Consider the following 24681-nt stretch of genomic DNA (forward strand, 5'->3'; position numbering starts at 1 on the left):
GAGCATATTCCACCATGCTGCTCCAATGCGGATTGATGAATACACATATGGCAGAATTTCGTTGAAATTAGACACATGCAGGTTTCCTCAATACGTTTTCCTTCACCGCCGAGCACGAGATGAATTATAAACATAAATTAAGCACATGAAATTCAGTGGCTTGCCTGGGTTTGAATCCGAAATCATCGGTTAAGATGCACGCGTTCTAACCACTGGGCCATCTCGGTTCTGGGCCATCGGATTATATCGCATAAAAGTGAAGATATATAGATTTTACTTGTGTTGGCGCACACACTTGTACGCCGATGTTCTGCACAGTTAGCAAGTCTTTAAAATTTACTTTTGATGGGCTTATACAAGTTGTTCTAGGTAGGTTGCCCTAGTAATGTACACACAAACTACAATACTTCGTATTGCTGTATTCTGGTATGAGGTAAGTGAGCTGGTGTAATTCCAGGTATATGGGACATAATATCTTAGGTTTCAGTGTCAGTGGCACATTATAGGTGTAAGTAATAGGCAATATTTCTTATAGCGCCAAAAATATAGGAGATAGAAACCACTCAGTAACATGTGAACGACATAATCGGCTGCCACGCAGTCATAAAAGAAGAATTGCTCGACAAATCATGGTATGGATTGGTTGCAGGGATACGAATAGTATTTTCTTCTTCCAAAAATGAAGTGCCTTTCTTGTAGATGTATCTACAAGAAAGTAGCTCTATCTTATGAGCAGTAAATCCCCTTTGTTTAACAATCCGATGTTATTGCAATGGAAAATATAATTTGAAAAATCTGGTACGTAATTTAGTGGTAGGGGTAGGTATCACCAACTTGGGGTACATGTCAGTCACCTCCTCGTGGTGTACCCTGGGCAACGGGACCGGCTTGAGCTTGCTCGTCGGCCACGACTAAGACTGGCGGGAGGGATGCCGCGGGGATGCTCCTGGTACGTCCCTGATCGGCGTCAGGGCGGACCATGTGAGTGGCCTCGTTGGCTAGGAGGGAGTGGGAGGGCTCGCTACTCGAGCCCCCCAGGTGTTTTACACCGGCTGTCAGTGGCGGAGCCTACCATCTTATCCGCCGCAGGGCGTCAGCTTCGTTGACGCCCAGCCTCCAGTGGCGGACTCGGGGGAGTTCGCCATATTTCCACGTGGAGGATGAGGGGGAAGGCGCGCTTATGTTGCGCTTTGTTATGAAGAATGATGAATACTTACTACAGTATCTATATCTATGGGTACCACTTACCATCAGGTGTTCCATTTGCCAGTCCGCCTCCTATGTCATAAAAAAGGAATATACTCAATTTATAATAATCTAACGCGGTAATTATACTATGAGATCGTATTAGTACGTATTATACGTACGTATGTACGAACTACTATTTATACGCACGTAGGTTATGTTTACGACATAATAGACAAGCAGACTCGACCACGTGTTTGCTGTGGTTACGTTACACGTTATATGACTTATATTGTATGATAATATTTAGACAAAAACCTTCTCTGTAACACGCTGAATATAATGGTATAAATTTCGTATCCAAATATTCAGTGGTTTTTGCGTGATGCGCGTTAAAAATACACAACGATCTTTTCATGGACATAAAAAAAAAATTGTGGTAAATAGTGAAACAATGTTGTGTCTTATTCTTTCGATTGCGAAGTCAATGACGATGGAAAGATCTCGTTGTTTGTTTAAACAATCGCAGTTAAACAACGTTTACGCTAGAGGGCTATATCAACTGTATGGGAGAAGGGTCTATGCCGCATGCTCTTATAATTAAATACGTATATATTAATACATAATCGAGACTAGAAGTTTATTGAGATAACAACATAATATATAATAAGGGAAGAACCAGATATAGAAAATTAAATACGAGAAAAATAAAATAAAATTGATATTAATATAACTAAAAGCAAAGCCTAGAAACAATGTTTACAATACGGAATATGTTTACCTATTTAATGAGCAAATGTGTATTCAGTGTTGCAAACTAAGTTCACCATCCAAGACGCATAAGTAGAACTCTATCTAAATATGTTTTGGTTCGAGTTCTTGGTTTAATTCCATTTCAAGAATACTTCTATAAAATATCCATGCATTTGATGGAAAACTTTAACTATGACATAAATGTTACAGGTGGACGTTGTCGTACAATAAATTAAAAGGTGTGGTGTTTAATTAATTAATTTTGTAAAAAAACTAACTAATACGTTTCTGTACATTAAATGTTGCAATACTTAAAAAGTTTAAATAAAATACACAGGTAATTTGTTTACCACATTCGAAATGAAATCTTTTCGTTTTATTATAATCTTGTAAAACGACTCTAATTTAGTTGTAAGAGTCGACTTGAAACTATACTTATGAAATCGTTTGGTTTGACTGATTATCATCACACAGTAAAAAATATTCTAGAAATCACATTTAGAAAATAGGTCTATTTTATGAAGTAATATTAGAAAGCATTTTTGGATATTTCCACTTTAAGGGGGAGAAATGGTAGGGGAAACTATATATAATTTTACCTTTTGATTTGATTTGATTTTTTATTGTCAATGGTCTCTATGAAACTTGGAAATTAGTTACAAAATTCAACCTGCACATACTAACAGCAGATATTAAATAAAACCTTCTAAAAATCCATTTAAAATTTGTTTTTACGTGAGTAATTACTAAAGTACCAATTTGATTGTGACCGAAGCGACAGGGCTTGATTAAAAATGTTCAATGTTTGCCCTAAAAGTTCTGTTTAATCGGCCGCTCCCTAAAGGGAGAGGCATAATTAAATGTGGATTATTCAACAATCTGCCACTTCGACGGATGAGACTGGAATTACAGACACTTTTGCTACTGTCTGAAAAAAAGTAGAATATTATTCGTGCTTTATTTAAAAATTAGTCTAACGTATTGAATGTTCAAGTAAAATCAAAATATTCTTTATTCAAGAACTTATTAAGGCTCATAAAACAAAAAACTGAATAGTTCTACCAAATTCAAAATCTTCTTTATTCACCAGAAGCAACTTTAAATCGTCATTAAGTGTTGTCAGTGTTGAATTAAATGTAAAGCTACCACTTGTGTGGTAAGTATATTCTACCGAGGAGAACCAGTAAGGATATAGTGGTTACTCTTTTCTACCATTTTAATTATAGAGTTTATATCAATGATGTATAATTACATTTATATATAACCTGTATGAAAATCAACCAATACTAAAACAACCGCTTTTTTATTAGTAATATAACCTTGATTTAAGTAAAATTCCTTATTGATCAATGTTTTATACAAAAATATGAATAAGTTAAGTTAAAACTAACTGTGGATTTTTATTATAAAAACTAGAACATCGCGTCCCTGAAAGTATGTATTGACTTTGCGAAGTCTATGTTAGGTGTTATATTAGTTTACCTTTTCTCCTCGTGTCTATACAATGTCTGTCACTGTTTCTTTCAAAAAAGTCATTAATGTCAATAAACGTAATATTGTTTTGAACATATTATGAAGCAATTGTAAGTTGGTAAGTTGTGTGAAAGACGATATGGCTGGAAAGAATTTTACTTGCGAGATGACGTCAGACAGAGAAGTATGGAAGAAGACACATGCTGCGCCGACTTCAAATAAAATTGGTTTCAGCGCAAGAGGTAAGGGCAGGAGAATGATGATGTATGGCTATATTTTATTAAAACAACCCTGAAAGGAATCTCGAGCTCCATGATTATAATATAATGTATAGCCCTTTCTTGCGGAATTAAAACAGTTACAATGTCTGTTGCCCAAAACCAAATACATCTAACATATAACTTCAGGTTTGAGACGGCCGACTGGATAGATCCTAACTGAATATCACTGGTTAAAATCCAGGCAAACGACACTGAGCTTTCGTGTGTTTATTTATTGAATTATTCATTTTAACTGCTTTCACGCTCATTGATGTAAGAAAAGTCGTGAGGAAACCTGCATATATCAGGTAAAATTCTGCCCTATGTATATTTAGTATTCACAAACGTTGCGAATAAGTTTCAAATCTTCTGCTTACCAAGTAGCTGCTTCCAAAACTTGGACAATAATAGCAAGGCAAAATTTATTATATACGCCTTGTAGTTATTTGTAGTTATATTTAATATTTGATAGAATTTAAGAGACTTAACTGAATAAAGGTACGGTAACATAGAAAAATACACAGAACATTATTTTCACATTTTGTATTAAGAATCATGATTTTTAACATCAGTCTTCATTACCAAAACAGATGAGAGTTTTCTTATTAACGTTCACGTATGTATAGGATTACATAAAGGTCTCTCCCTTTTTATCACCCTGAACCTGACATTTGAAAGACAAAGACATACCATTGTGTAACTAGACCTAGACTATTTAGTACAGGTTAGTAGGTTGAAACTGTTTTCAATTGCCAATATTATTTATTTGTGATAAAAAATATAACATTACATAACATAACATAACATAAACATAATCAGCCTGTAAATTTCCCACTGCTGGGCTAAGGCCTCCTCTCCCGTTGAGGAGAAGGTATGGAGCATATTCCACCACGCTGCTCCAATGCGGGTTGGTGGAATACACATGTGGCAGAATTTCGTTGAAATTAGACACATGCAGGTTTCCTCACGATGTTTTCCTTCACCGCCGAGCACGAGATGAATTATAAACACAAATTAAGCACATGAAAATTCAGTGGTGCCTGCTTGGGTTTGAACCCGAAATCATCGGTTAAGATGCACGCGTTCTAACCACTGGGCCATCTCGGCTCTATAATATAACATTACACGAATGAACAATTTAAAACTTTACTTGATAATTTACTTTAGCCAAGACCTGTCAATATTCCATTATTTTATTAATCTTACTGCATAAAACTACATCAGAATTTATTAAGTCAGAGAAGGTATACGTGGCAACATTGGTTTGTAATATTAATAAATATAAATAATTATAACTATATATTAAAAGTTGTTACCGTTGAAATGTATTTCCTTCAGGCAGGCGAACTCACAGCTTACAAACCTACCTAGTAAATATATTACATACCTATATAATCAGTGTAAATTAATGGTTGGGTAATAAATGAGACAAGGATTCAAAGATACCTAACAATAAGAGTAATACCCGTATATACTAATTAAATGGAACTATTCCTGCCATCTAATTATTAATATGAATTTTCTACTTAATTAACGTTTATAAACTTAAAGGATAATTTAATTTATTTATATATATAAATAATAATATATAAATAAAACTCAAAGGGAAAGAACCTGATATACGTCTTTTTTTCTTTGAATTTGGCAGGGAGACTGACAAATGGGCCATCTTATTACACTACAGATAATTAATTTTAACCATTTCTGTCATTCACCCTTACATTAATTTATTATTATTATTTTATGTCATAGGTGGCAAGCGAGCAAGAGGCTCATCTGATGGAAAGTGACTACCACCGCCCATGGACATCTGCAACACCGGGGGGCTTGCAGGTGCGTTGCCGGCCTTTAAGGAAGGAGTACGCACTTTTCTTGAATGTTCCCAAGTCGTATCGGTTCGGAAAAACCGCCGGCGAAAGCTGGTTCCACAGAGTGGTTGTGCGAGGCAGAAAATATCTTAAAAATCGCGCTGTTGTGGATTTTCGGGTTACATACATTACAGTACATTAATTTATTTGCAGATGCCCTTTTTCTCTCCGTTTCCTATCAGTAACTTTTGAAATAATAATCAAAACTATCTCATACCATACTTGTATTTGTTGAAATTTTTGTTTTTTTTTTCAGACTGTCTATTGCGGGGTCTATTGGGTAAGCCCTGGATGACCTCATAAATTCAGCTCTGGTAATGAATAATAAGTTAAAAAGTTTAATTTAACACAAATATCAATTCATATCGAATCCGAAGTATTTCGCCTACCTGTATCCATCCATAGGCAACACTCTCTCTCAAAAAATCTTTTCTGAGAGAAAGGGTTGCCTCTGGATGCCATACGTTTTTGATTTCCTTTATTATAAGTTAATCGTTATTTATAAGTTAATCGTTAAAAAGGTTTATTAGGATTCCTTTGCAAAAATAAAAACCGATACAGATAATTAAAAATAAATATGCTTTTAAAATTAAGGAGGGAAGGTAGATAAATAATAGACAGATTTTCTTTACTCTCGTTCAATACGCATTGTAAGACCGCCCGCGGGCTCTATGAATGGATCCCATTACGGAATCGTAAACGACCCGAAGGATATTTTTTATTCAATAAGTATGTACAAACTCCTTTCGTTACTTTCGTTGCTTGCTTCAGACAGCTGTGTCCTTTGTTGTTTAATAAAATTACTTTTTTTTTGTTAAAATATATGTCGCATTATTTACTTTATTTTTATTTATCTAAATTATAAAAGTGACGGCCTTCAAACGTCCCAGAGCCAAGCGAGGGCCTCTTCTTTACTCTTGAAAAAAGCTTTAGATGTAAAAGTTAGGAGTAATACGTATTATATAGTAAAAAGTAATATAATTATCTATGTCTGAATCCCATTCACCCAGATTAGATCACTATGTAGTGTAAAAAGTAACCAAAGAAGATCAAGAACTCAAAAGTGATATTTATACAGTTACCTCTTCAAATAAACCTCATCCTTAAAAAATAAAAAAATAAATTGTCCAGTCTTGCTTTTAAAAATTGGAGAATGTGAAATATACCCCAATCGCAATATCTCTGACGAATGCCTTTATTTATTAAAAACAAACAGGAGTAGTCCATTTTTATATTTTTTACGAGAGCATAAAATACTAGAGGAGAGCACTACAGCAAGTTGTACCCTCCAAGTATTTCATAAATTGACTCTTATGCATATACTGTTATATAAGTAACGAAATCTACTGTTAGGGTTGATGACACATAGACAGATTCTTTTTTTTTAAATCGTAATACATATAAAAAATCTGTAACAACTTTTTTTTTCAAGAGGGTTTTTTTTGTACTGACAAGGCCGTGTATTGTACACGCAGAGACAAACGATACAAAAACCGTTCGAGAAATTTTTTTTTTATCGGAATATATTTTTGTGTTGATTTTCAACGACATCATTAAAATTATACAGGAAAAACATACAGAAGTTTTATTTCTTTCAACTATATACATAGTTATTAAATACGTCGTGAATACGAAAATATTTATGGTAATAATGATTTAACATTCTGTCTACCTTGAAATGCCGCCTCAAACTGCAGGGGATCCTTAGTTGGCGCACGCGAAGAGGCGGCCGCGAAAAGCGCGGCAAGCGCGAACGCGACTCGCGCCATCTCACGCCATGCCATCGCCCATGCTCCGGGTGTTGCAACCCTCTGAAACAATATAGTTTAAAATGAAGTTCTAAGTTCATTAATAGTGAACCGAAATTATTTTAAAATTGTATGATATATACGATCACATAAATAATTTCGGTTACAGCATGGCGTCTATTCTCACTTTCATTGAGTCTAACCAACTATTCTAGAGACATTATAGAATGCAAAGTGTATGCGCAAGGTGCATCTTCTATTTAACTATTCACTCTCATAATAATTTGAGTGAGCTGAACTCAATATATTTTGTAATGAGCGTCTTAAAAGTAAATTTCAAAGTGCAGGTATTTTTTTTATTACACCAAGATGAAAAAATATAGTCAAGTGAATATAAAATGTATATAAAATCATGACATGTGCGATACTGAAAACGCACTAATTGCTATATTACTTAATAATTGTGGGATAGGTACCTATTATTAAATTACACAGATATTGCATAATATATAGTTCTTTTAATTAAGTGTTACAGCAAAAATTTTTATATAAAAGTCGAATTAAATATACCTGTTTAACTACATACAAAACAATAACCTTTTTTGATGTTAAAAATTGTGACATTATGAAATGTATAGCAGCAAAATGTGCTATTATACGTATTATAGTTATAGCAACACTTTTTCCCAACTTGATATAACTTGCAAGTATTATTTCCTCGGTAATTTTGACTTTCTCTGTTACGAGTGAAAAAACTCTGAAAGCTATAACGTACACAAGCAGGGTTCGTCCGACCCTTTACTTAAATCGTTTGGATCGACTTTAGTAACATTTTATTTTGTTCGACGATTGCCCGAGCGGACGTGACGTCTTGCATTTGATGTGGCATTGGATCGTAATGTTGACAAGAAAAAAAAAGAGTTTATTTTAAAAATACTTAGAGCATTTTTAACGTAACTCTGTTTTTACAATTAAGCTATACGATATGTGAATAATCTGTTAGCTTTTTACAACTCTAATCATTTTTCGTGTTTTTTTTAAATTACTTATAAGATTTTTAGTTTCTCGCGTAGATTGATTGTACTTGAAGTGAAATGAGACAATACTGATAATTACATAGTATTCTGCTATCGTTAACAATGTTTGAATATTAAAACTTTTAACTTGATAAGGTTTAATTCATTTGAAATCTTAAGCACAATTTGGCTAAGTTGTCAGTTTTTGACATTGACAATTGACATTTTATAAACACAAGCTAAAACCAGAATAAAAACAAACATAAAACACATTTTAATATATGTTTATTATATAAATTGACAAACACTAATAACATTACAACGCATTAAAAATCTGCTTAAATAGTTAAAAAATAAAATATGGTTGTGCGTGTATTTTTTCTTCTATGTATTCTATGTTTTACTATCGTTCGAAACTTAGACAATGGATTAGCTCGAAAGCCTCCCATGGGATGGATGTCTTGGGGTTACTATATGTGCGGGGTGAATTGTAAAAACGATAAACAGAAATGTCTTGAGTAAGTTACGACATGATATGTATGTGTTGTGTTTAATAATAATTTACTGGTTAAAAAAAAAAACCTTTACGAACGTAAGCATGGAATAACAGTTTATAGTATTTTTTTCTTGCCTAAGACTAAATTACTTACCGTTGAGGCCCTAGTAAGCAGAATATGCCTGTGACAGTTATAATTAACATGAATATTATATAGAGAATGTTATATTTTAAAATATAGCAAAAATAAAATAGTATTATTGAATACTTATTTTTGTTTTCATTAAATTCAAATTTATAAAACAATAAATATAGATTATTATTACCATACAACAATATGTTAACTATATCAACAGTACCAATATAGATATCTATTTATTACAGTGAAAAGTTAATTCTGTCAGTAGCTGATAGATTCTATGAAGATGGTTATCAAGAAGCAGGTTATGAATATATCATAATCGATGACTGTTGGTCACAAAAGGAACGAGACAGACTTGGTCGTCTAGTGCCTGATAAAGAAAGGTTTCCACATGGAATGAAGTATATTGCAGATTATGTTTGTATAGTTTCAATTACTTTATAAATATCCTCGAATCTCTGTTTTACTCCTGGTAAATATAGCTTTGGTCCGGATAAACTATTGCACTGCCAATATGTGTCTAGATGTATGTAAATTATAGCTTCAATAAGTGTTATATATCTAATGAAACCATTTACATAATCTTCACAGACATCCGTGCCTGTTTGTGTCTTTCATGCATGTCATTGCCTGCATATATTTATTTCCAAGCAGCATTGCATAGTCTTTGTTATTGTTTATATTTTCAACTTTATATTGAGACATTGTGATCTGTTACGATGGTTGAAAGTGTACTTACTTGAACAGTTGCTATTGCTTTTTGTGGAATTATGTATTTCTAAGCTAGTTCAGTTCTAGGTATCCAGTGGTATGCCACTGGATTAATTAACTTACCCACTCACTATATCAGAATATACTATCTGAATAGCCTGCAGTTTTAAGAATTGAATAATTAATCATTATATTATAATATATAATACAATTTTTTTTATTTTTTTAATATTTTATTATTACCAGTAATAATGGCAACAGATCCCGTTCTTCTATAAAAAAAATTTGAATAAATTAAGATTTTATTGGTGTGAGTGTGTGTATATGTGTGTTAAATATAATAAAAGTTATTTATGCCTTGTATTATGTATAATTAGACAGACTGAATAATATAAGTAATTTCAATAGTTATTTTATTATCTTTATCATACTATTGCCACAAATTTAAATGTCTTTTATCTAAGAGGTTGTATATAATACTTTTTTAATTTAAATAGGTTAAGTAGGTAGGATATGTGTATAAGTAAAGCAATATTGTCTATGGAATTTTGAAATTTATTAAAAAAAAAGAAATTGTACATTTCTTTAAAAATTTGAATGTAATAATAATTTAAATTTGAACAATGAATACTAGACATAGTGCTCTCTCTGCTGTTATTTACATTATTTACATATTTTTAATACCTGTTTGCCTCGGTTATTAACATTCTGTTAGACAGAGGAAAAAAATATAATAAAAAATTACAAAAAAGTCCTTAACAAGAAGTAATCCGACTCGAAGTAATGCTGGCTACAATTCTAATTGATTCTTTTTTTACAGATTCATAAGCGTGGGCTTAAATTCGGTATGTATACAAACATAGCCGATGTTACCTGCATGGGTTACCCAGGCTCCAGAGAGCACTTCCGAACCGATGCCAAGATGTTTGCAGAGTGGGAAGTTGATTATTTGAAAGTAGATGGATGTTTTGTTACCGAAGATTACCTCAATACTGGTATATCATATCTATGATATTATCTTGGAAATGTTGCCATTCAAAATAACATGATTTTTTTAACAATTGAATGCAGTTAACAAAACTAGTTCCACCAGTAGTCGATATAGTTCATAATGACTTCTACGTATTTTTCTAAAAGCTAACATGAACGATAGTCATTAGCGTTTCATTTCCATTTTTTTTTTAATTTATAACTCAAACGAGTGAAAAAGATGTTTCCTTTTTCTATAAAAAACCTCTGCTTTTTCTGTTGTGTTCGAATTTTGAACGGTCGCTTTGTAAACTCGACAAAACACGAGAGATACAATATTTAATCGAAGATTTTCTGTGCATAAAAGAGAATTAACTTTTTGTTTCGAATCGGGATTTGAAACCGGGACCTCGGAATCGGCTTATAAATAGTCCTTGACAATTAACAATCAACTTAACAAGTTACTACTTGAGGCTGTTAATCAAGCAAACAAACGAATGTTTTTCCGTAATACTTACTAATAATCTTTTAACAAAATTTGCGATTTCATCAAACCACTACTAATCTTTGGCCCTTAGAATTATAAAAACGCTCATAATATTTACAGCGTATATAAAGCTGGGTATGCACTTAAACGCTACGGGTAGACCAATGGTGTATTCCTGTAGCTGGCCTTATTACATAGAGTTTATACACAATAAAAAGGTAAGTGCCGTAGTCATAATGTTTTATGGGTAATATAAAATCTACATTTTACTAAGTTGGTACCTTGATGGATTTGAATATAGAATTATGTATAAAAATGCAATGGTCAGTACTACAGTTATATATTATCTACTAAAACATGATATTCGCAGCTGTCGCGTCAATAGTTTCAATTGAATGCGGGTGAAACTACGAAGCACAGCGTATATAACAAAACAAAATAGTATGCTCGTACTAAACTATTTTACGTAACGCGGTGCGTCTTTTGCTATATTTATTTTGTATATTGGTTAAGTATTTTTTTTAGTAATGCGTTACAAAAAATTGTTATGGTATGAGTTAGCTTAGGTCTTAGTCAGTACAGCTTCGATGTCCGGGGCTTAAAAGATAGGGCCTCGCGTTTCCTATTTTAAATGGCCCTGAGGAATGACGGCAGCCGGGATGGCCTCGCGCTGCAGTACGCACTAGAGAGGATTGTGGGTGAGCGAGAGGAATCCCACATTTCCCACTCGCAGGGAATTTCTGAAGGGTTTCACTGCGTGAAAAAAACAGAAAAAGGGTTTAGTCAGTAAACTGAATGCGCTGTTCAATAAAATTATGATTTATTCTTCTATTCTCAACAGAGACTCGTAAACTACTCACAAGATTTAGTGCAAAAGTTTGTGTGATAACATAGCAGCACTTTCTCCCTCAATCTTATTATGTGATAGAATTCGAATGACCAAAGAGATTTCACTTTCCGAGGCACGGGATCGTTAATGTTGCCAATTTCAAACTTCGGGTTGTTCCTAACAATTACACGAAAGAGAAACCCCTAACTTTTCCTTCGGACCTCGGGATAGCCTTAAGCTACTTGACCAGCAGGGAACGCGGTTGTTCAACTGTGACTACGATAGCTACAACTTTGTCAAAACGTAATATATGTACGTCTAATTGTACAATCTTAGTGCAGATTCGATAGGTCGTATCTGCGGTGTCGTCACTTACTGGTTTGACCTTACATTACTAAACAACAATTGTTACTTTAGTTTTTATTGGGGTAAATTGTGAATGTGAATCAGCTCACTGGCTTATTATATACCTATTAGGTATATAGGAATAATGACTGGCGGCACATTTTCAAGGAATGAAAAATACTAACCACATATAAAAACAATTTTCAGCTTAGCTTACCTTCAGAAAATTCATCCTACTGGTTTTTAAGTAATTGATTTTAAACGTGTAACTATAACGATGGTTTGACAGATAGACTGTAAAGATTATGGGCCTCAACTCGTCCCCAGCGCTATTTTTCACAAACTTCTTATGTTTTTATTTTATATCGTAGTTTGGAGGAAATAAATCGAGAATAATTTGCCACATATCTAACTGCTAAGGCAAACGACGGAGGAATTATAATAATAGTCTTCAACAGGTCCCATGGCTACGCTAAGAAATCTTCGTTTGAAGAGTACACTGTTACACTTAATTACTTATAGCCTTTAATGTTACTTTCAAAGTTACGATAACAGCTTAATCGACGTTCAAAATGCCTTTTTGAAAACTCATAATAAATATCATAGATTATTCAAGCTCTCGACCAATGATATCGCCTCAATTCGATGTCAAATGTTTACTTGGATTTTGTCCTCTTGTAGTTGGGATAAAATTTACTACCAAATGTCCTCTTCCATACAGCCGGATTACAGAAGTGTTGCGAAAAATTGCAACATGTGGCGTAATTATCACGACGTCGTGACGTCATGGCATGCCATCAAATCAATCATCACACATTACCAAGTGATATATGAGGAGTTATATGAATATCACGGTCCAGGACAGTGGAATGATCCTGATATGGTAAGTCGTAATGGTAAATGGGCTATAACCGGTTCGTACTGGATATTTTATAAACTATATGCATTATTGTTGTTATTTTTGGATGAGACTATCCGAAAGGAATCTTCTAATTGCAAAAATTAGGCTGAAACGTTTAATTCTATGGCTCACACAACCATCTCAAATGTATAGTATTATATAAGTTATCGAGTTAAAAATAGATTTTTAATTAACTTCTTGTAGTAGTATAATTATTGTTTAGTTTAATTAAGCAGTCCCGTCTTAAGCACGACAAGCGCCCGGGTGCTATCAAGTGTTCTGGCGATCTTCTATTCCCCCAAAAAAGATTTTTAAGAGACCTTTTGGGGCATCTTACCTATGTTCTCAGACATGACCGTTATCGGCGAGCCGATCCCTAACAGGTAGCGCCTGGGTTTTTCACACTTGCACATTGGGTTGAAATGGGCTTGATCACTGGCACCAAAAAGGGGTGCAAACATTAAATTCAATCGCTTGTGTGAAATGGATTTCAAATTCAGTTGAAAGATTTGACGCATACATATTAACCGATAAATTTAAATAAAAGCTTGTAATTTATTTCTAGATGTAATAAAAGAGATCTTAAATTAATTTAATCAGAACTGGATATATTATAATTATCTACTTTCAGTTAATTTTTGGCACGGGTTCTTTAACTGATAGCCAAAGACGGGTGCATATGGCCGTGTATGCAATGCTGGCGTCCCCCTTACTACTCTCCTGTGATATGAACAAGATAACTCCATATGAAAAGGAACTCTTGCTCAATTTAGATTTGTTAGCTATCGCTCAAGATCCTTTAGGAATTATGGGTAGACCTTATGCCGTAAGTAATAGAGTGTAGTTTAGTATATACATTAAGTAGAGGCACATATTTAAAAATCGTTGTCAATGCAACGTTTACGTAACGGTTCAAAACGGTTTTAGTTACTTCTCGTAGTATATACATTTGATTGATTAACTTCGTGTATAATTGTATATTATAGTAATTAAAATTTAAACTTATAATCCTAAAAAATATACATTATTTCAGTTACAACCTTTACTAACGCTTTGGGTGAAACCACACCTTCCTAGAAAAGGCGATAAATATCATTCTGTCTCCTTCGCTCTCGTCAATTTGGATGAAAGAGAGCATTCCGTCTCGTTCGCACCGGGACAATACGGGTTAAATTCAACGGATTACACTGCTATGGTAATAAAACAATATTCATTCCTTAAATTTAAGACGTGATTTATCAGGGTTAAATACGCCAGTCTGAATTTATAGTGACGTCACATAACCGTGTCGTCTCGGGGTATTAATTTAGATCTTTGCCTTATAAAATTTATTTCATTAATTTTAACCTACTTCCATACTTTTGTTTATATTTATTTATTTATTTTCATTATGACAACCAACAGTAGATACAATATTAGAATAAATTGAAAAAAAAACAAAATACATTTCAAAATTATTTAGGAAAGAGTTCTTCTACACCATGCACTGTAATATTGCACAATATGTATTAAAAATATAAATTAAATATAAGCAATAATTAGAAATAAGAAGTATAATAATTTTTTTTAACTATTATATAATCAATAAAACCAATAAGATATACCTACCATAAAATTAGAAATATATTTTAATTCTAAGATATTTCTTTATATGATATGCGTTAAGTATATTTATAATATTAGTTATTTAATTCATAGTAATATTTAGTTTGTTCATTTTATAATACGGGCGAATGAGTCAGCTGATGGTACGTAGTCACCACTGCCTGATATTGACACTGTTAGAAATGTGAATTATATCTTAAATCGTCACCGACTAACCTCGGGAGCTAAGGTGTTATGTTCCTCGTGCCTATAGTTATATTGGCTCACGTACCCTTCAAACCACAACAGAACAAATACTGAGACTGTTTTGCGGTAGAATATCTGATGAGTGGGTAGTATTTACCCAGACGAGCTTAAACAAAGCCCTACCACCAAGTAAATTTCTCCTTTACCTTACCTTAGCGCAGCAGAAGACAATTATTCAGCCAGGCAATTCTTACTTTAGTAATATCACTGGATCACTCTCCCTTCAAACTGGAACACTTACTAGAATAATAAGTATTGATGTTTGGTTGTAGAATATGTGATGAGTTGATGGATACGCACACACGCTACCCAAACGAATTTTCACACCATACCACCATTTACAAATCAGTCTCAAAACAGTGTTGCCATTCTATATGATTTTTACCATGTTTTACGGTAATTGGTGTAAATGTTTAAAAAAAAAAACAATTCAAAAAAGCTCGAGCACCTATCTTAGTTATCAGCATCATTTAACACTTTGAATAATGTCACAGAACGTGAAATATTGCCAGTATAAATGAAGGCGAAGGAAAACATCGAGAGAAAAGCTGCCTGTGTCGGAAGAATTCCTTAGACATTTATTTCCGCCTTCGTGGAACAGCGAAAAATAAGTTCAGATTCCTTATGATAGTTGAGGTTTTTATTCTGGAACATTTTACATTTATGAGCTGTTAACATGTAACATTCTGTTGAATCAGAAATATAATAATGTTTTTTTTTTTTTTGTATTACAACCTACAATTATACTAACAAATCGTCACTTTACCGTAATCGTTGTCATTATGCCGATTTCCTATTCTACGAACACAACAATCCAGCTGAGTTTCGGTCGAAGTTACATCGAAATATAATCGCGTATCGTAACCGGCATGATTTGGCCCTCACTGACGATTAAACTGTGGTGTATTTTTGTGACTAGTCGAAGTTGGATCGGATTATAATCGGGAATAATTCGTTACCATTATAGAATAGGCTATCTATTCCAATGGAAATAGGAAAAAAGATAAACAAATCTTAGATTTACTTATTTCATGCGATTTGATAATAACTCAGCTATGTTGTCACTACTAAGAATTTATGATAAATATATATTTATTTATAATACAACACTATTGCACTTAACCACTTATTTCTACTTTAACTTTACTTCCAAAATTCCGATCAAAGTTTCTTCGACGTTCAAAACGCCATTTTTTCGCAAATCCATAGTGAATATTATAGATTAATCAAGCTCTCGACCAATGATGTGGAGTCAGTTTGCTGTCAAATGTTGTTTATTTGGCTTTTATCCTGTTATGTTTGGAATAGAGTGCGTTAGAATATTGTGACCAATGTAACCGAGACGATATCACTTATATTATATTAAATACTCCTCACACCTGTCAACGAAATTAATTAATTTAAAATATGCAAATGGCCCACGTGGTAAGTGGTCGCCTCAGCCATCTGACATTGGCCCTGTGAGAAATATTAACAATTCCTTTCATCCAAAGCGCTACCAACATTGGAAGCCAAGTTTTTATATCCCTTGTGCCTGTAGTTACAACAAAACGTTGTTAAAATGGTTCACAGAACAAATTTATATCAATGTACTTTATCTGTGATACCTTAAACAAATCAATATTTAATGTGAAATTATAGTATCTTAAATGATTGTATTTTTTTTAGGACGTATTTACGAAAGTATTTACAAGAAATGTTACATTAAAGGATACTCTGTTAGTGAAAATACCGCCCGAAGGTATGTATTTCTAACGGTTTATTTTTATTTAAACGTAAACGGTTTCACCTGTTAATGTTGTTTAGTGGGTGACAAGTTAAACAATGCTTTGTCTCTTTCTTTCGAATATGTAATCAACGATGATAGAACGAGAGAAATCAATGTTTAATTAATCATCCGATGATGGAACGTTTATAAGTAACGTCATTTCTTAATGGATTTGTCATTGTTTATGTACGTGTTTTTTTTTTGTTTTCTTATGCGTAAGTACATTGGTGTGTGTTTTGTGTGTGTGTGTGTGTGTGTGTGTGTGTGTGTGTGTGTGTGTGTGTGCGCGCGCGCGTGTGTGGGCGTGTGTTTATATCAAAGCGTGTTTGTACGTAAATTGTATTTTGGCACGTTTATATTTGTATCAGTTTATTTTAGTGCCTTTATTGTTAACAATACGTCACAATTTAGATAAATTTACAGGAGCGCGAGTGATTTTTTTTTAAATAATAAAAAAAACAATTTAAACTTATTTTAATTAAAGTAATGAATTGACCGAGCAGAAGCTCATGCTATAATCAATTGAAATAATTTGGAATACATTATGTTCACATCAAATATGTTTCCCACGATATGAGACGATTCAAGTTATTTCCTTATATTTTCACACCTTGCGCCAACTTACGACTGACGACCTCCGTGGTCGAGTAGTGTGTACACCGGTTTCCATGGGTCCCGAGGTCCCGGGTTCGATTCCCGGCCGAGTCGATGTAGAAAAAGTTCATTAGTTTTCTATGTTGTCTTGGGTCTCGGTGTTTGTGGTACCGTCGTTACTTCTGACTTTCCATAACACAAGTGCTTTAGCTACTTACATTGGGATCATTACAAAAAAAAAAACTATTTAAAAAATATGTAATTTTTTTAGATGTCATTATGTACACACTGTTCCCGTTATGATAGATTTGGAAAATAACGCCTTGAAGAAACGTGTTAATATGTAAATGTACTTACTAACTAAGGGAATGTTAACGCCGACTGTGATTTTAATATTGACAAAGAACATAATCGTCATAATTTGAAAATGCTATTATAATGATAAATATTGTTTATCAAATAAAATATTTTTATTGTATAACTCGTTTGTTCTTTCCTCTTTTTCCTCTTTCATGTGGAATGATGATGCCAATTCGATGATAGTTGAGTCTCGGACCAACGTCCGGCGTCGCAGAAGGCCACTAAAAGTATTTTTAGGAGAAAATGGTAAATTGCTAAAACGCTGATTGTGGGGCGCTTCAGTGCTAAGACAGGAATGTATCTGATCTACACTAAACAACTGCTAAGGACATATAATCATGCATCAAAGTGTGCCCTAACACAGCACCATCACTCTCAATGAAATAGGATGGAATATTCGACTCGACCGGAAAGAAAATACAGGGGATGAAGTTACACTGAATTCAATTAAAATTCAGCGTAGACACTGCCAAAAGCGTTCGGATTCATAGTAAAAAAAAATGAAAATTTGTGTTTTTTTTAATTTAGGAGGCTTAGCTCAGCGTTTACAGACCGTTACTTTACTTTTACTTTAAGTAAATTTACTATCAAGATGAGAACATTATTAAGTTAAACAAATAGTGATGTAATTTTTGATTTGCTATCGTATAAGGCTTGGTTGAACGTGAAACGGTTTTAGCGTGAAGAGGTAACAGACACTTTATTTCGTATTTAAATAAAACTTTCGTGTTTAAATTTAAAATAAACTATAGAATTTTTTTACGACTTGAAGAAAGATATGACGACTTTCAAAAAAAAAATAACGTAGCGAAGGTAACATACCTTCATGTAGTATTTAAACAAAATGAGTAGGATTATCACATAACGATCTTTGCCTTCAAAATCATAGACATAAAAATATATTTCAGTAAATTTTCCAACATTATCTGGTTCATGCCAACACTGGGTCGAATGTTAGACGCCAAACTACTATCGTTATAACCCTAAAGTGTTACGAAAATAGCACTTTGGTTGAAAAATTCTGTTAGCCTTTCATTTTTATAGTCTTCCCTTATATTTAGTTATACGGTTTTATTATTATTAGATATATCAATTCCATTCCAATCCAAACCAGAATATATTACTAATTTTTACTTGGTAAACTCAAACTCAAATTCCTTTATTCAATATAGAAGCATTACGCTTACTTATTGATTGTCAAATTAAACACTACCACCGGTTCGGAAAAGGAAACACACTGACCTGAGAAGAACCGGCGAAAGAAAATCAACGGGTTTTTTTTTGTTGTCAAACTACTTAAATACATATATTGAATATGAATAGAAATAGCCAGGAGGCGATCGTTTCATTTCCAAGGTGTGCTATCAATCATGAACTCACTAATTGTATAGTAACCTTTCGCACACAAGCGTTCCTTAACAATTTTTTTTAATTTGGCAACAGAAGCATTTTGAATGCTTTCTGGGATCCTGTTGTAGAACCGAATACATTGCCCCACAAAAGAGTTACTGACTATACAGTCGAGTAACAACAGTAACAAGTTTGTGTTTGTTCCTTGTACCAATGCTATGAGAATCACATTTTCTCATAAAATCATTAATATTTCTCCGTACATACGAAACATTACAGAATATATATTGAGAAGCAACAGTTAATATCTTGATAACTTTAAATTTATACCTTAATGATTCTTTGGGTCCTAGGTTATAGATTGCGCGAATAGCCCTTTACAGTAATACACTTATTATAATTAGATAATTAATTTACGCTAAACACGTCAATAGCTTCAATTTAAAGCGGTAACATTATGTACTAAAACCAAACTTCGATACGCGCGGCATCTTTTGGTTGGTTCTACACATAATAGTTTTCAGTTAGACATTACAAAATAGTCTCCTGATTCACGAGTATATTTATGTTATGTCTAAAGTTGGTGGAAATCATTAATGCTAAGCTTAGAATGTAGTATTATGTTGTCTAAAAGAGTAATAAGGTCGGCTTTGTATTTTTTATACATTATTAATTGATTAGTTTCTTTTTTATCTCATTGGTTGGTGGATTTGGCAAGTGAGCCAGCTGATTGTAAGTGGTCACCACCGCCGTTAGACTTTGGGACTGTAAGAAATATTAATCATTTCTCGTAACACCAATACGCCACCAAGTTCGGAAACCAAGAAGTTATGTACCTTTTACTTGTTATACTGGCTCATTCTCCTTACAAATACATTTGCATGTTACGAACAATTTTATTGGTAAGACTATTATATCGGTCGTCAATAGTAACCACAAGAAAAGGAAATCAGATGAAAGTACAAAAAATTAGAATATTTTTTTTCTGAGATGTATTGTGATATTATTTTTTATCTATTTGGATCTTCAACAGTGTACCCTACAAATCGCAAAATATATCCAACACATGCCTTACATCTACTTAAATTAAGTATATACTACCAATTAAAGTCGATTACATCACACAGTGTTTTAAATTTTCTTAAAAGTAATTTAACAATTAATTATTTAAAATAGATATAAATAGTCAATAAACCTTTCTTAATAAAGAGACTATCTTAGATACTATTGTTTTTTTTTAATCAAATCAAAATATACTTTATTCAAGTAGGCTTTTATAAACACTTTTGAATCGATATTTAACAAACTATTTCAAGTAAAGCTACCACCGGTTCGGAATGTAGATTCTACCGAGAAGAACCGGCAAGAAACTCAGTAGTTACTCTTTTGTAACTACTGAGATCAGATTGATCATCGAATAATATTCACTTATTTATCACTAGGCTATCTCGGCTAAGAACATACTATCTACATTCTAATTACAACTAGCGAAACGTACGTATAACAGCGAATTTAAATACAAGCAGAAACCAAACGCTAACGTCATTAACTGTCACGTTCATGTATTAACACGTACACGGAATACACTCACACATGCGTATTTATCTTAGCCTTACAATTAACGTTTCATACGAGCACAAACAAAACGCTTAGAACGTCATAATTTATACTCGCTGTAACTTAAAGGCGACAAAATAAATACGCCCGAACTAAGCTTATGATCCGAACGTGCTTAGATTAAACGAGACGTGAAAAGAAAACATATTTGTAGTAATAAGACCATAACATTTCTGAATGTATGAAGATACTATTTGTTAAGAGCAAAACTGATGTCACAGATTTTCTTACTAGACTTTTGTTCGCGATTAGTTATTTGAATTCCGTTGATCCTTCCTCAACTTATTCTTTGAGGTTTATTTAATCCCCATCGAAGTGGGTAACGGCTAGTTCTATATAGAAGGGTTAAAATTAATATTTTCCCGATAGAAACGCTTAGCACCCACGTCTTCTAAACGAACTTTAGAACACTACTTTATAGTTTACAAATTCCTAATAACTTTGGTAAAGACATAGTTGTTGGAATAAAACAAAAACTTTCCTCACAACCAATATTTTATTTATTCTGAAGTGTTTCACAATCAAGACTGACACAAAAATAGTTCATTGCTCGATCCATTCTGACGATTAAACTAACAATGCCAATTATATGCTTACTCCTAGTATTAAACGTTTACACGCCCACTCCCCCACTGAAGCAACATCCGGTTTGATCTAAATTAGTTTAGTCAAAACCAGATGTTGACAATTAACAACGTAAAATGTAACAATTATTGAAATCTAATTAATTCTAACACAGTATTCACATAGTTCATGTTTTGATCTACCTATATAATTTATTAATTTTATCATTGAATAAAAAACAATATTCCGTTTGAAAAAAAAGCTATTCTCGATCACCGTATTAAAATAGGTCGGCGATTTAGAGAACGCGTAATCCTTTAGAATAATTGTTAAATTGGTTTTAATTTTGTTGCCCACAACTTCTAAACTAATCAATCAAAATATACTTTATTCAAGTAGGCTTTTACAAGCACTTTTGAATCGTCATTTAACAAACTATTTTAAGTAAAACTACCATGGGTTCGGAATGTAGATTCTACCGAGAAGAACCGGAAAGAAACTCAGTAGTTACTCTTTTTCAACATCTAAAAATACAGTCATGTTAGTTAAATACAATTATATATGTATGTTATGTTTCCTGCCTGGAAGTCCACAAGCATTAACTCTACGCTTTTTTATCATATATATCTATAATCTTGTATCGAATAATATGCCTTCTTTACCAATGTATTTTTTACAAATGATTTGAATTTATGAAACGGCAAAGTTAAAAATGTCTTAATTTTAATTGTATTTCAGTAAAGCAGATAAACAAATGACCTACCGGATTTTAATTCACATTTGTCTATAGATAAATAACTTCCTAAACAATGCACCGTCGACCGTAAGGCTACAATGTCGAACTAGAGACACTAAAAAGAGGAAGCTAGAAGAAGAAAGAATAGATAACAATGTAAGTACTTATAAGGCCGAATCAACATATAATATATTTGGGAAACTCATTTCTACTATATAAAAAAAAATGTCTTTATATTTTTTTTTTAATAAAATCTTCTTCGAACACCTAAATATATAACAAGTAATGAATATAAAATTGATTACATTTTTAATAATGGCAAGAGCGAACATAGAGTCTGGCTGTAATCATAATTTAATCACACGACAGACCATCTGAGATGTCATGTTTCTGTTGCCTCTAGTAATCTGGCTCAATCACCCTTTAAATCAGAAAACAAAACACAAGTTTGATGGTTAAATATATGGATAGTTGGTAGTATCTAACTAAACTGAATAAATATGATATGACTTTAGTTAGAGTCTCTTTTTATGTTTGATAAGAGGATTCGTTTTCTTTTATAACATTGGTTGGTGCACGGTCACATGGGCTACCCGATGGTAAGTGGTCACCACTGCCCATAGACTTTGAAGCCGTAAGAGTTTCCAACTAATCCTTACATCGCCAATGTACCACCAACCATGGGAACTATGTTAAGTCCCCTGTGCTTACAAAACACAACAATATTGTGAGTTTGTTTTGCGGTAGAACATGTGATGAGTGGGTGGTACCTACCCAGAGGGTCTTGGCCTACTACCACCAGATAAAACTAATTATGTTGTTTCTAGCTAACCATAAAAACAAAACAAAAATATTTCTTGAAACTTTTTTTTTACTTTTGATAAGTAAAAAATTAAATAAAATAAAATGTACAATTATATAAGTTATAGTATTTAGACCAATGAATAATAAAGGATGTTTAGCAGTAAGTCATGTAGAAGGAAGGTGTTTTGTTCCTAACTAGTTTGCAGGCAACATTCTAGTTAGTTCCGTACTGTTTTGTGCGATTACCGCCACCCCATTAATGTTTCGTGTTGGCATACGTTGCCTGTGATTACGTAATTAGATGTAGGATCACTTAAGACCCGGCTTAGTTACATAGAATTACGAAGCAAGGACCGTAGACTTGTTGTGTGGAGGATTAAACTTATGTTCAATGTATTACTTAATAGATAAATTCAAGATATTAAGTCTTATTTAAGTTTCTATTATAATAAAGGTTACGTTCAGGTTAATTGGAATTATATATGAAACTGTTTACTAGTTCATAGCTAAAAGATATATTATTAGTAAGAAAACAAGTTTGTATACATATATAAAATTTCGTGTCTATTTTGTTGGCCGTTAAAGAGCGCCTCTGTAGTCATTTGATTAGGCAGTATACCAATCTGCCTTATCAAAATAAAAATAAAACATTTCGTTATTATCTGAAACAGTATATCAAAGGTAAGGTTCATTTATAAATATTTCATACGGACGAGGCTTTTATAGAAATTTAATATTCGTGTATAATTTAATTGTTGTTAAAGCTTTGATCCAACATTATATGAAAGATAAAATCAAAAATTCATGACGCGGACATCAGTATTCGGTTCATGTTTTGAATTTTTTGGTTATTAATATAATTAAAATAATCTCGTTGGTTGGTCGCGTTGGTTAAGTGGCTAGTTTATAGGATTGCAGATCTCGAAGTCCTAGGCTTAAAGCCCAGATCAGATCAGTAATACACAGTCCTTATTATGCGTATACTAAAATTCGACTCTTTTATAATTTTAACTCCTTACAAGAACATACATATTTTTGGTATTCTTTGATTTTAAATTCTAGTTGTTTTTATTTCCCGTTCTTATAATTATATATATTACTATTTGTATTTTATTTTAGAAAATAGTATCGTTAAATATTTTATAAGTATTTTAATTTCAGGCCCATAAAACAACAATAACATTTTATGAGCCCGGGAATTGACAGAACCTCAGAATAAGCAGCCGTATAGACTTAGCCAGTAGACCAACGAGACAGTCTAATAAATTAATGTAAATCCTCATCATTGGCCTCATTTTCCGTCTATAAGAGTTGATTTACTTCTACAAGAGTAGCTTACGATATACATCTACACTCGTTGGTTCACAGGACGACTCGGGAATCACAAAACAAATGAATAAAATAATGATACCGTAAGCTTAGACGATTTACGAGTATATATATAGATAGATTATCACACTACAATTAACTAAAACAAACGTGCCATCTTTATTATCTTTGTATGCGTGACAGCTACGCTTGACACTCGCCAAAACTCATACTTCTTTACTAGTGTGCGTGTCTGTTACTTCGTTACTCATTGTCAAACAATTTTTTCGCCGCGTTCTCGGCTCTGTCTAGATATATATAAATAATCCGATACCGTAAGAAGTCGTTTTAAATCTTTTTTTTTTTTTTTTTATGTCATTGATTGGCGGACGAGCATATGGGCCACCTGATGGTAAGTGGTCACCACCGCCCATAGACAAAGGCGCTGTAAGAAATATTAACCATTCCTTACATCACCTATGCGCCACCAACATTGGGAACTAAGATGTTATGTCCCTTGTGCCTGTGATTACACTGGCTCACTCA

The 24681-nt window shown here is 33.0% G+C and overlaps 2 protein-coding genes across 2 annotated transcripts in view; one reads left to right on the plus strand and one right to left on the minus strand.

Annotated features, from left to right (window-relative positions):
- Positions 1–24681, minus strand: part of LOC113397669 (pikachurin) — a 190537-nt gene that overhangs the window by 97212 nt on the left and 68644 nt on the right. The window contains exon 2 of the mRNA XM_064218608.1: positions 7212–7350. Within this exon, the coding sequence (XP_064074678.1) occupies positions 7212–7323 (112 nt within the window). The 5' untranslated portion in view covers positions 7324–7350. The remainder of the gene's footprint in view (positions 1–7211; positions 7351–24681) is intronic.
- On the plus strand, positions 8566–17826 carry LOC113397701 (alpha-N-acetylgalactosaminidase-like). The gene is made up of 9 exons (XM_026636141.2): positions 8566–8821; positions 9184–9358; positions 10473–10647; positions 11229–11326; positions 13004–13165; positions 13815–14009; positions 14217–14378; positions 16703–16775; positions 17668–17826. Exons 1-9 carry the CDS (start codon positions 8664–8666, stop codon positions 17697–17699), a joined length of 1230 nt encoding a protein of 409 aa, XP_026491926.2. The 5' UTR covers positions 8566–8663; the 3' UTR covers positions 17700–17826.

This window comes from Vanessa tameamea, chromosome 23 (genome assembly GCF_037043105.1).
Source record: "Vanessa tameamea isolate UH-Manoa-2023 chromosome 23, ilVanTame1 primary haplotype, whole genome shotgun sequence".
NCBI classification, from domain to species: domain Eukaryota; kingdom Metazoa; phylum Arthropoda; class Insecta; order Lepidoptera; family Nymphalidae; genus Vanessa; species Vanessa tameamea.

What these genes read in the sequence shown, in the direction of transcription:
- LOC113397701 (XM_026636141.2), top strand. Translation starts at nt 8,664, where the DNA reads ATGGTTGTGCGTGTATTTTTTCTTCTATGTATTCTATGTTTTACTATC. An exon ending in AGTGGAATGATCCTGATATG is followed by an intron (nt 13,166 to 13,814) that starts GTAAGTCGTAAT and finishes ATCTACTTTCAG; the next exon opens with TTAATTTTTGGCACGGGTTC. An exon ending in CAACGGATTACACTGCTATG is followed by an intron (nt 14,379 to 16,702) that starts GTAATAAAACAA and finishes TATTTTTTTTAG; the next exon opens with GACGTATTTACGAAAGTATT.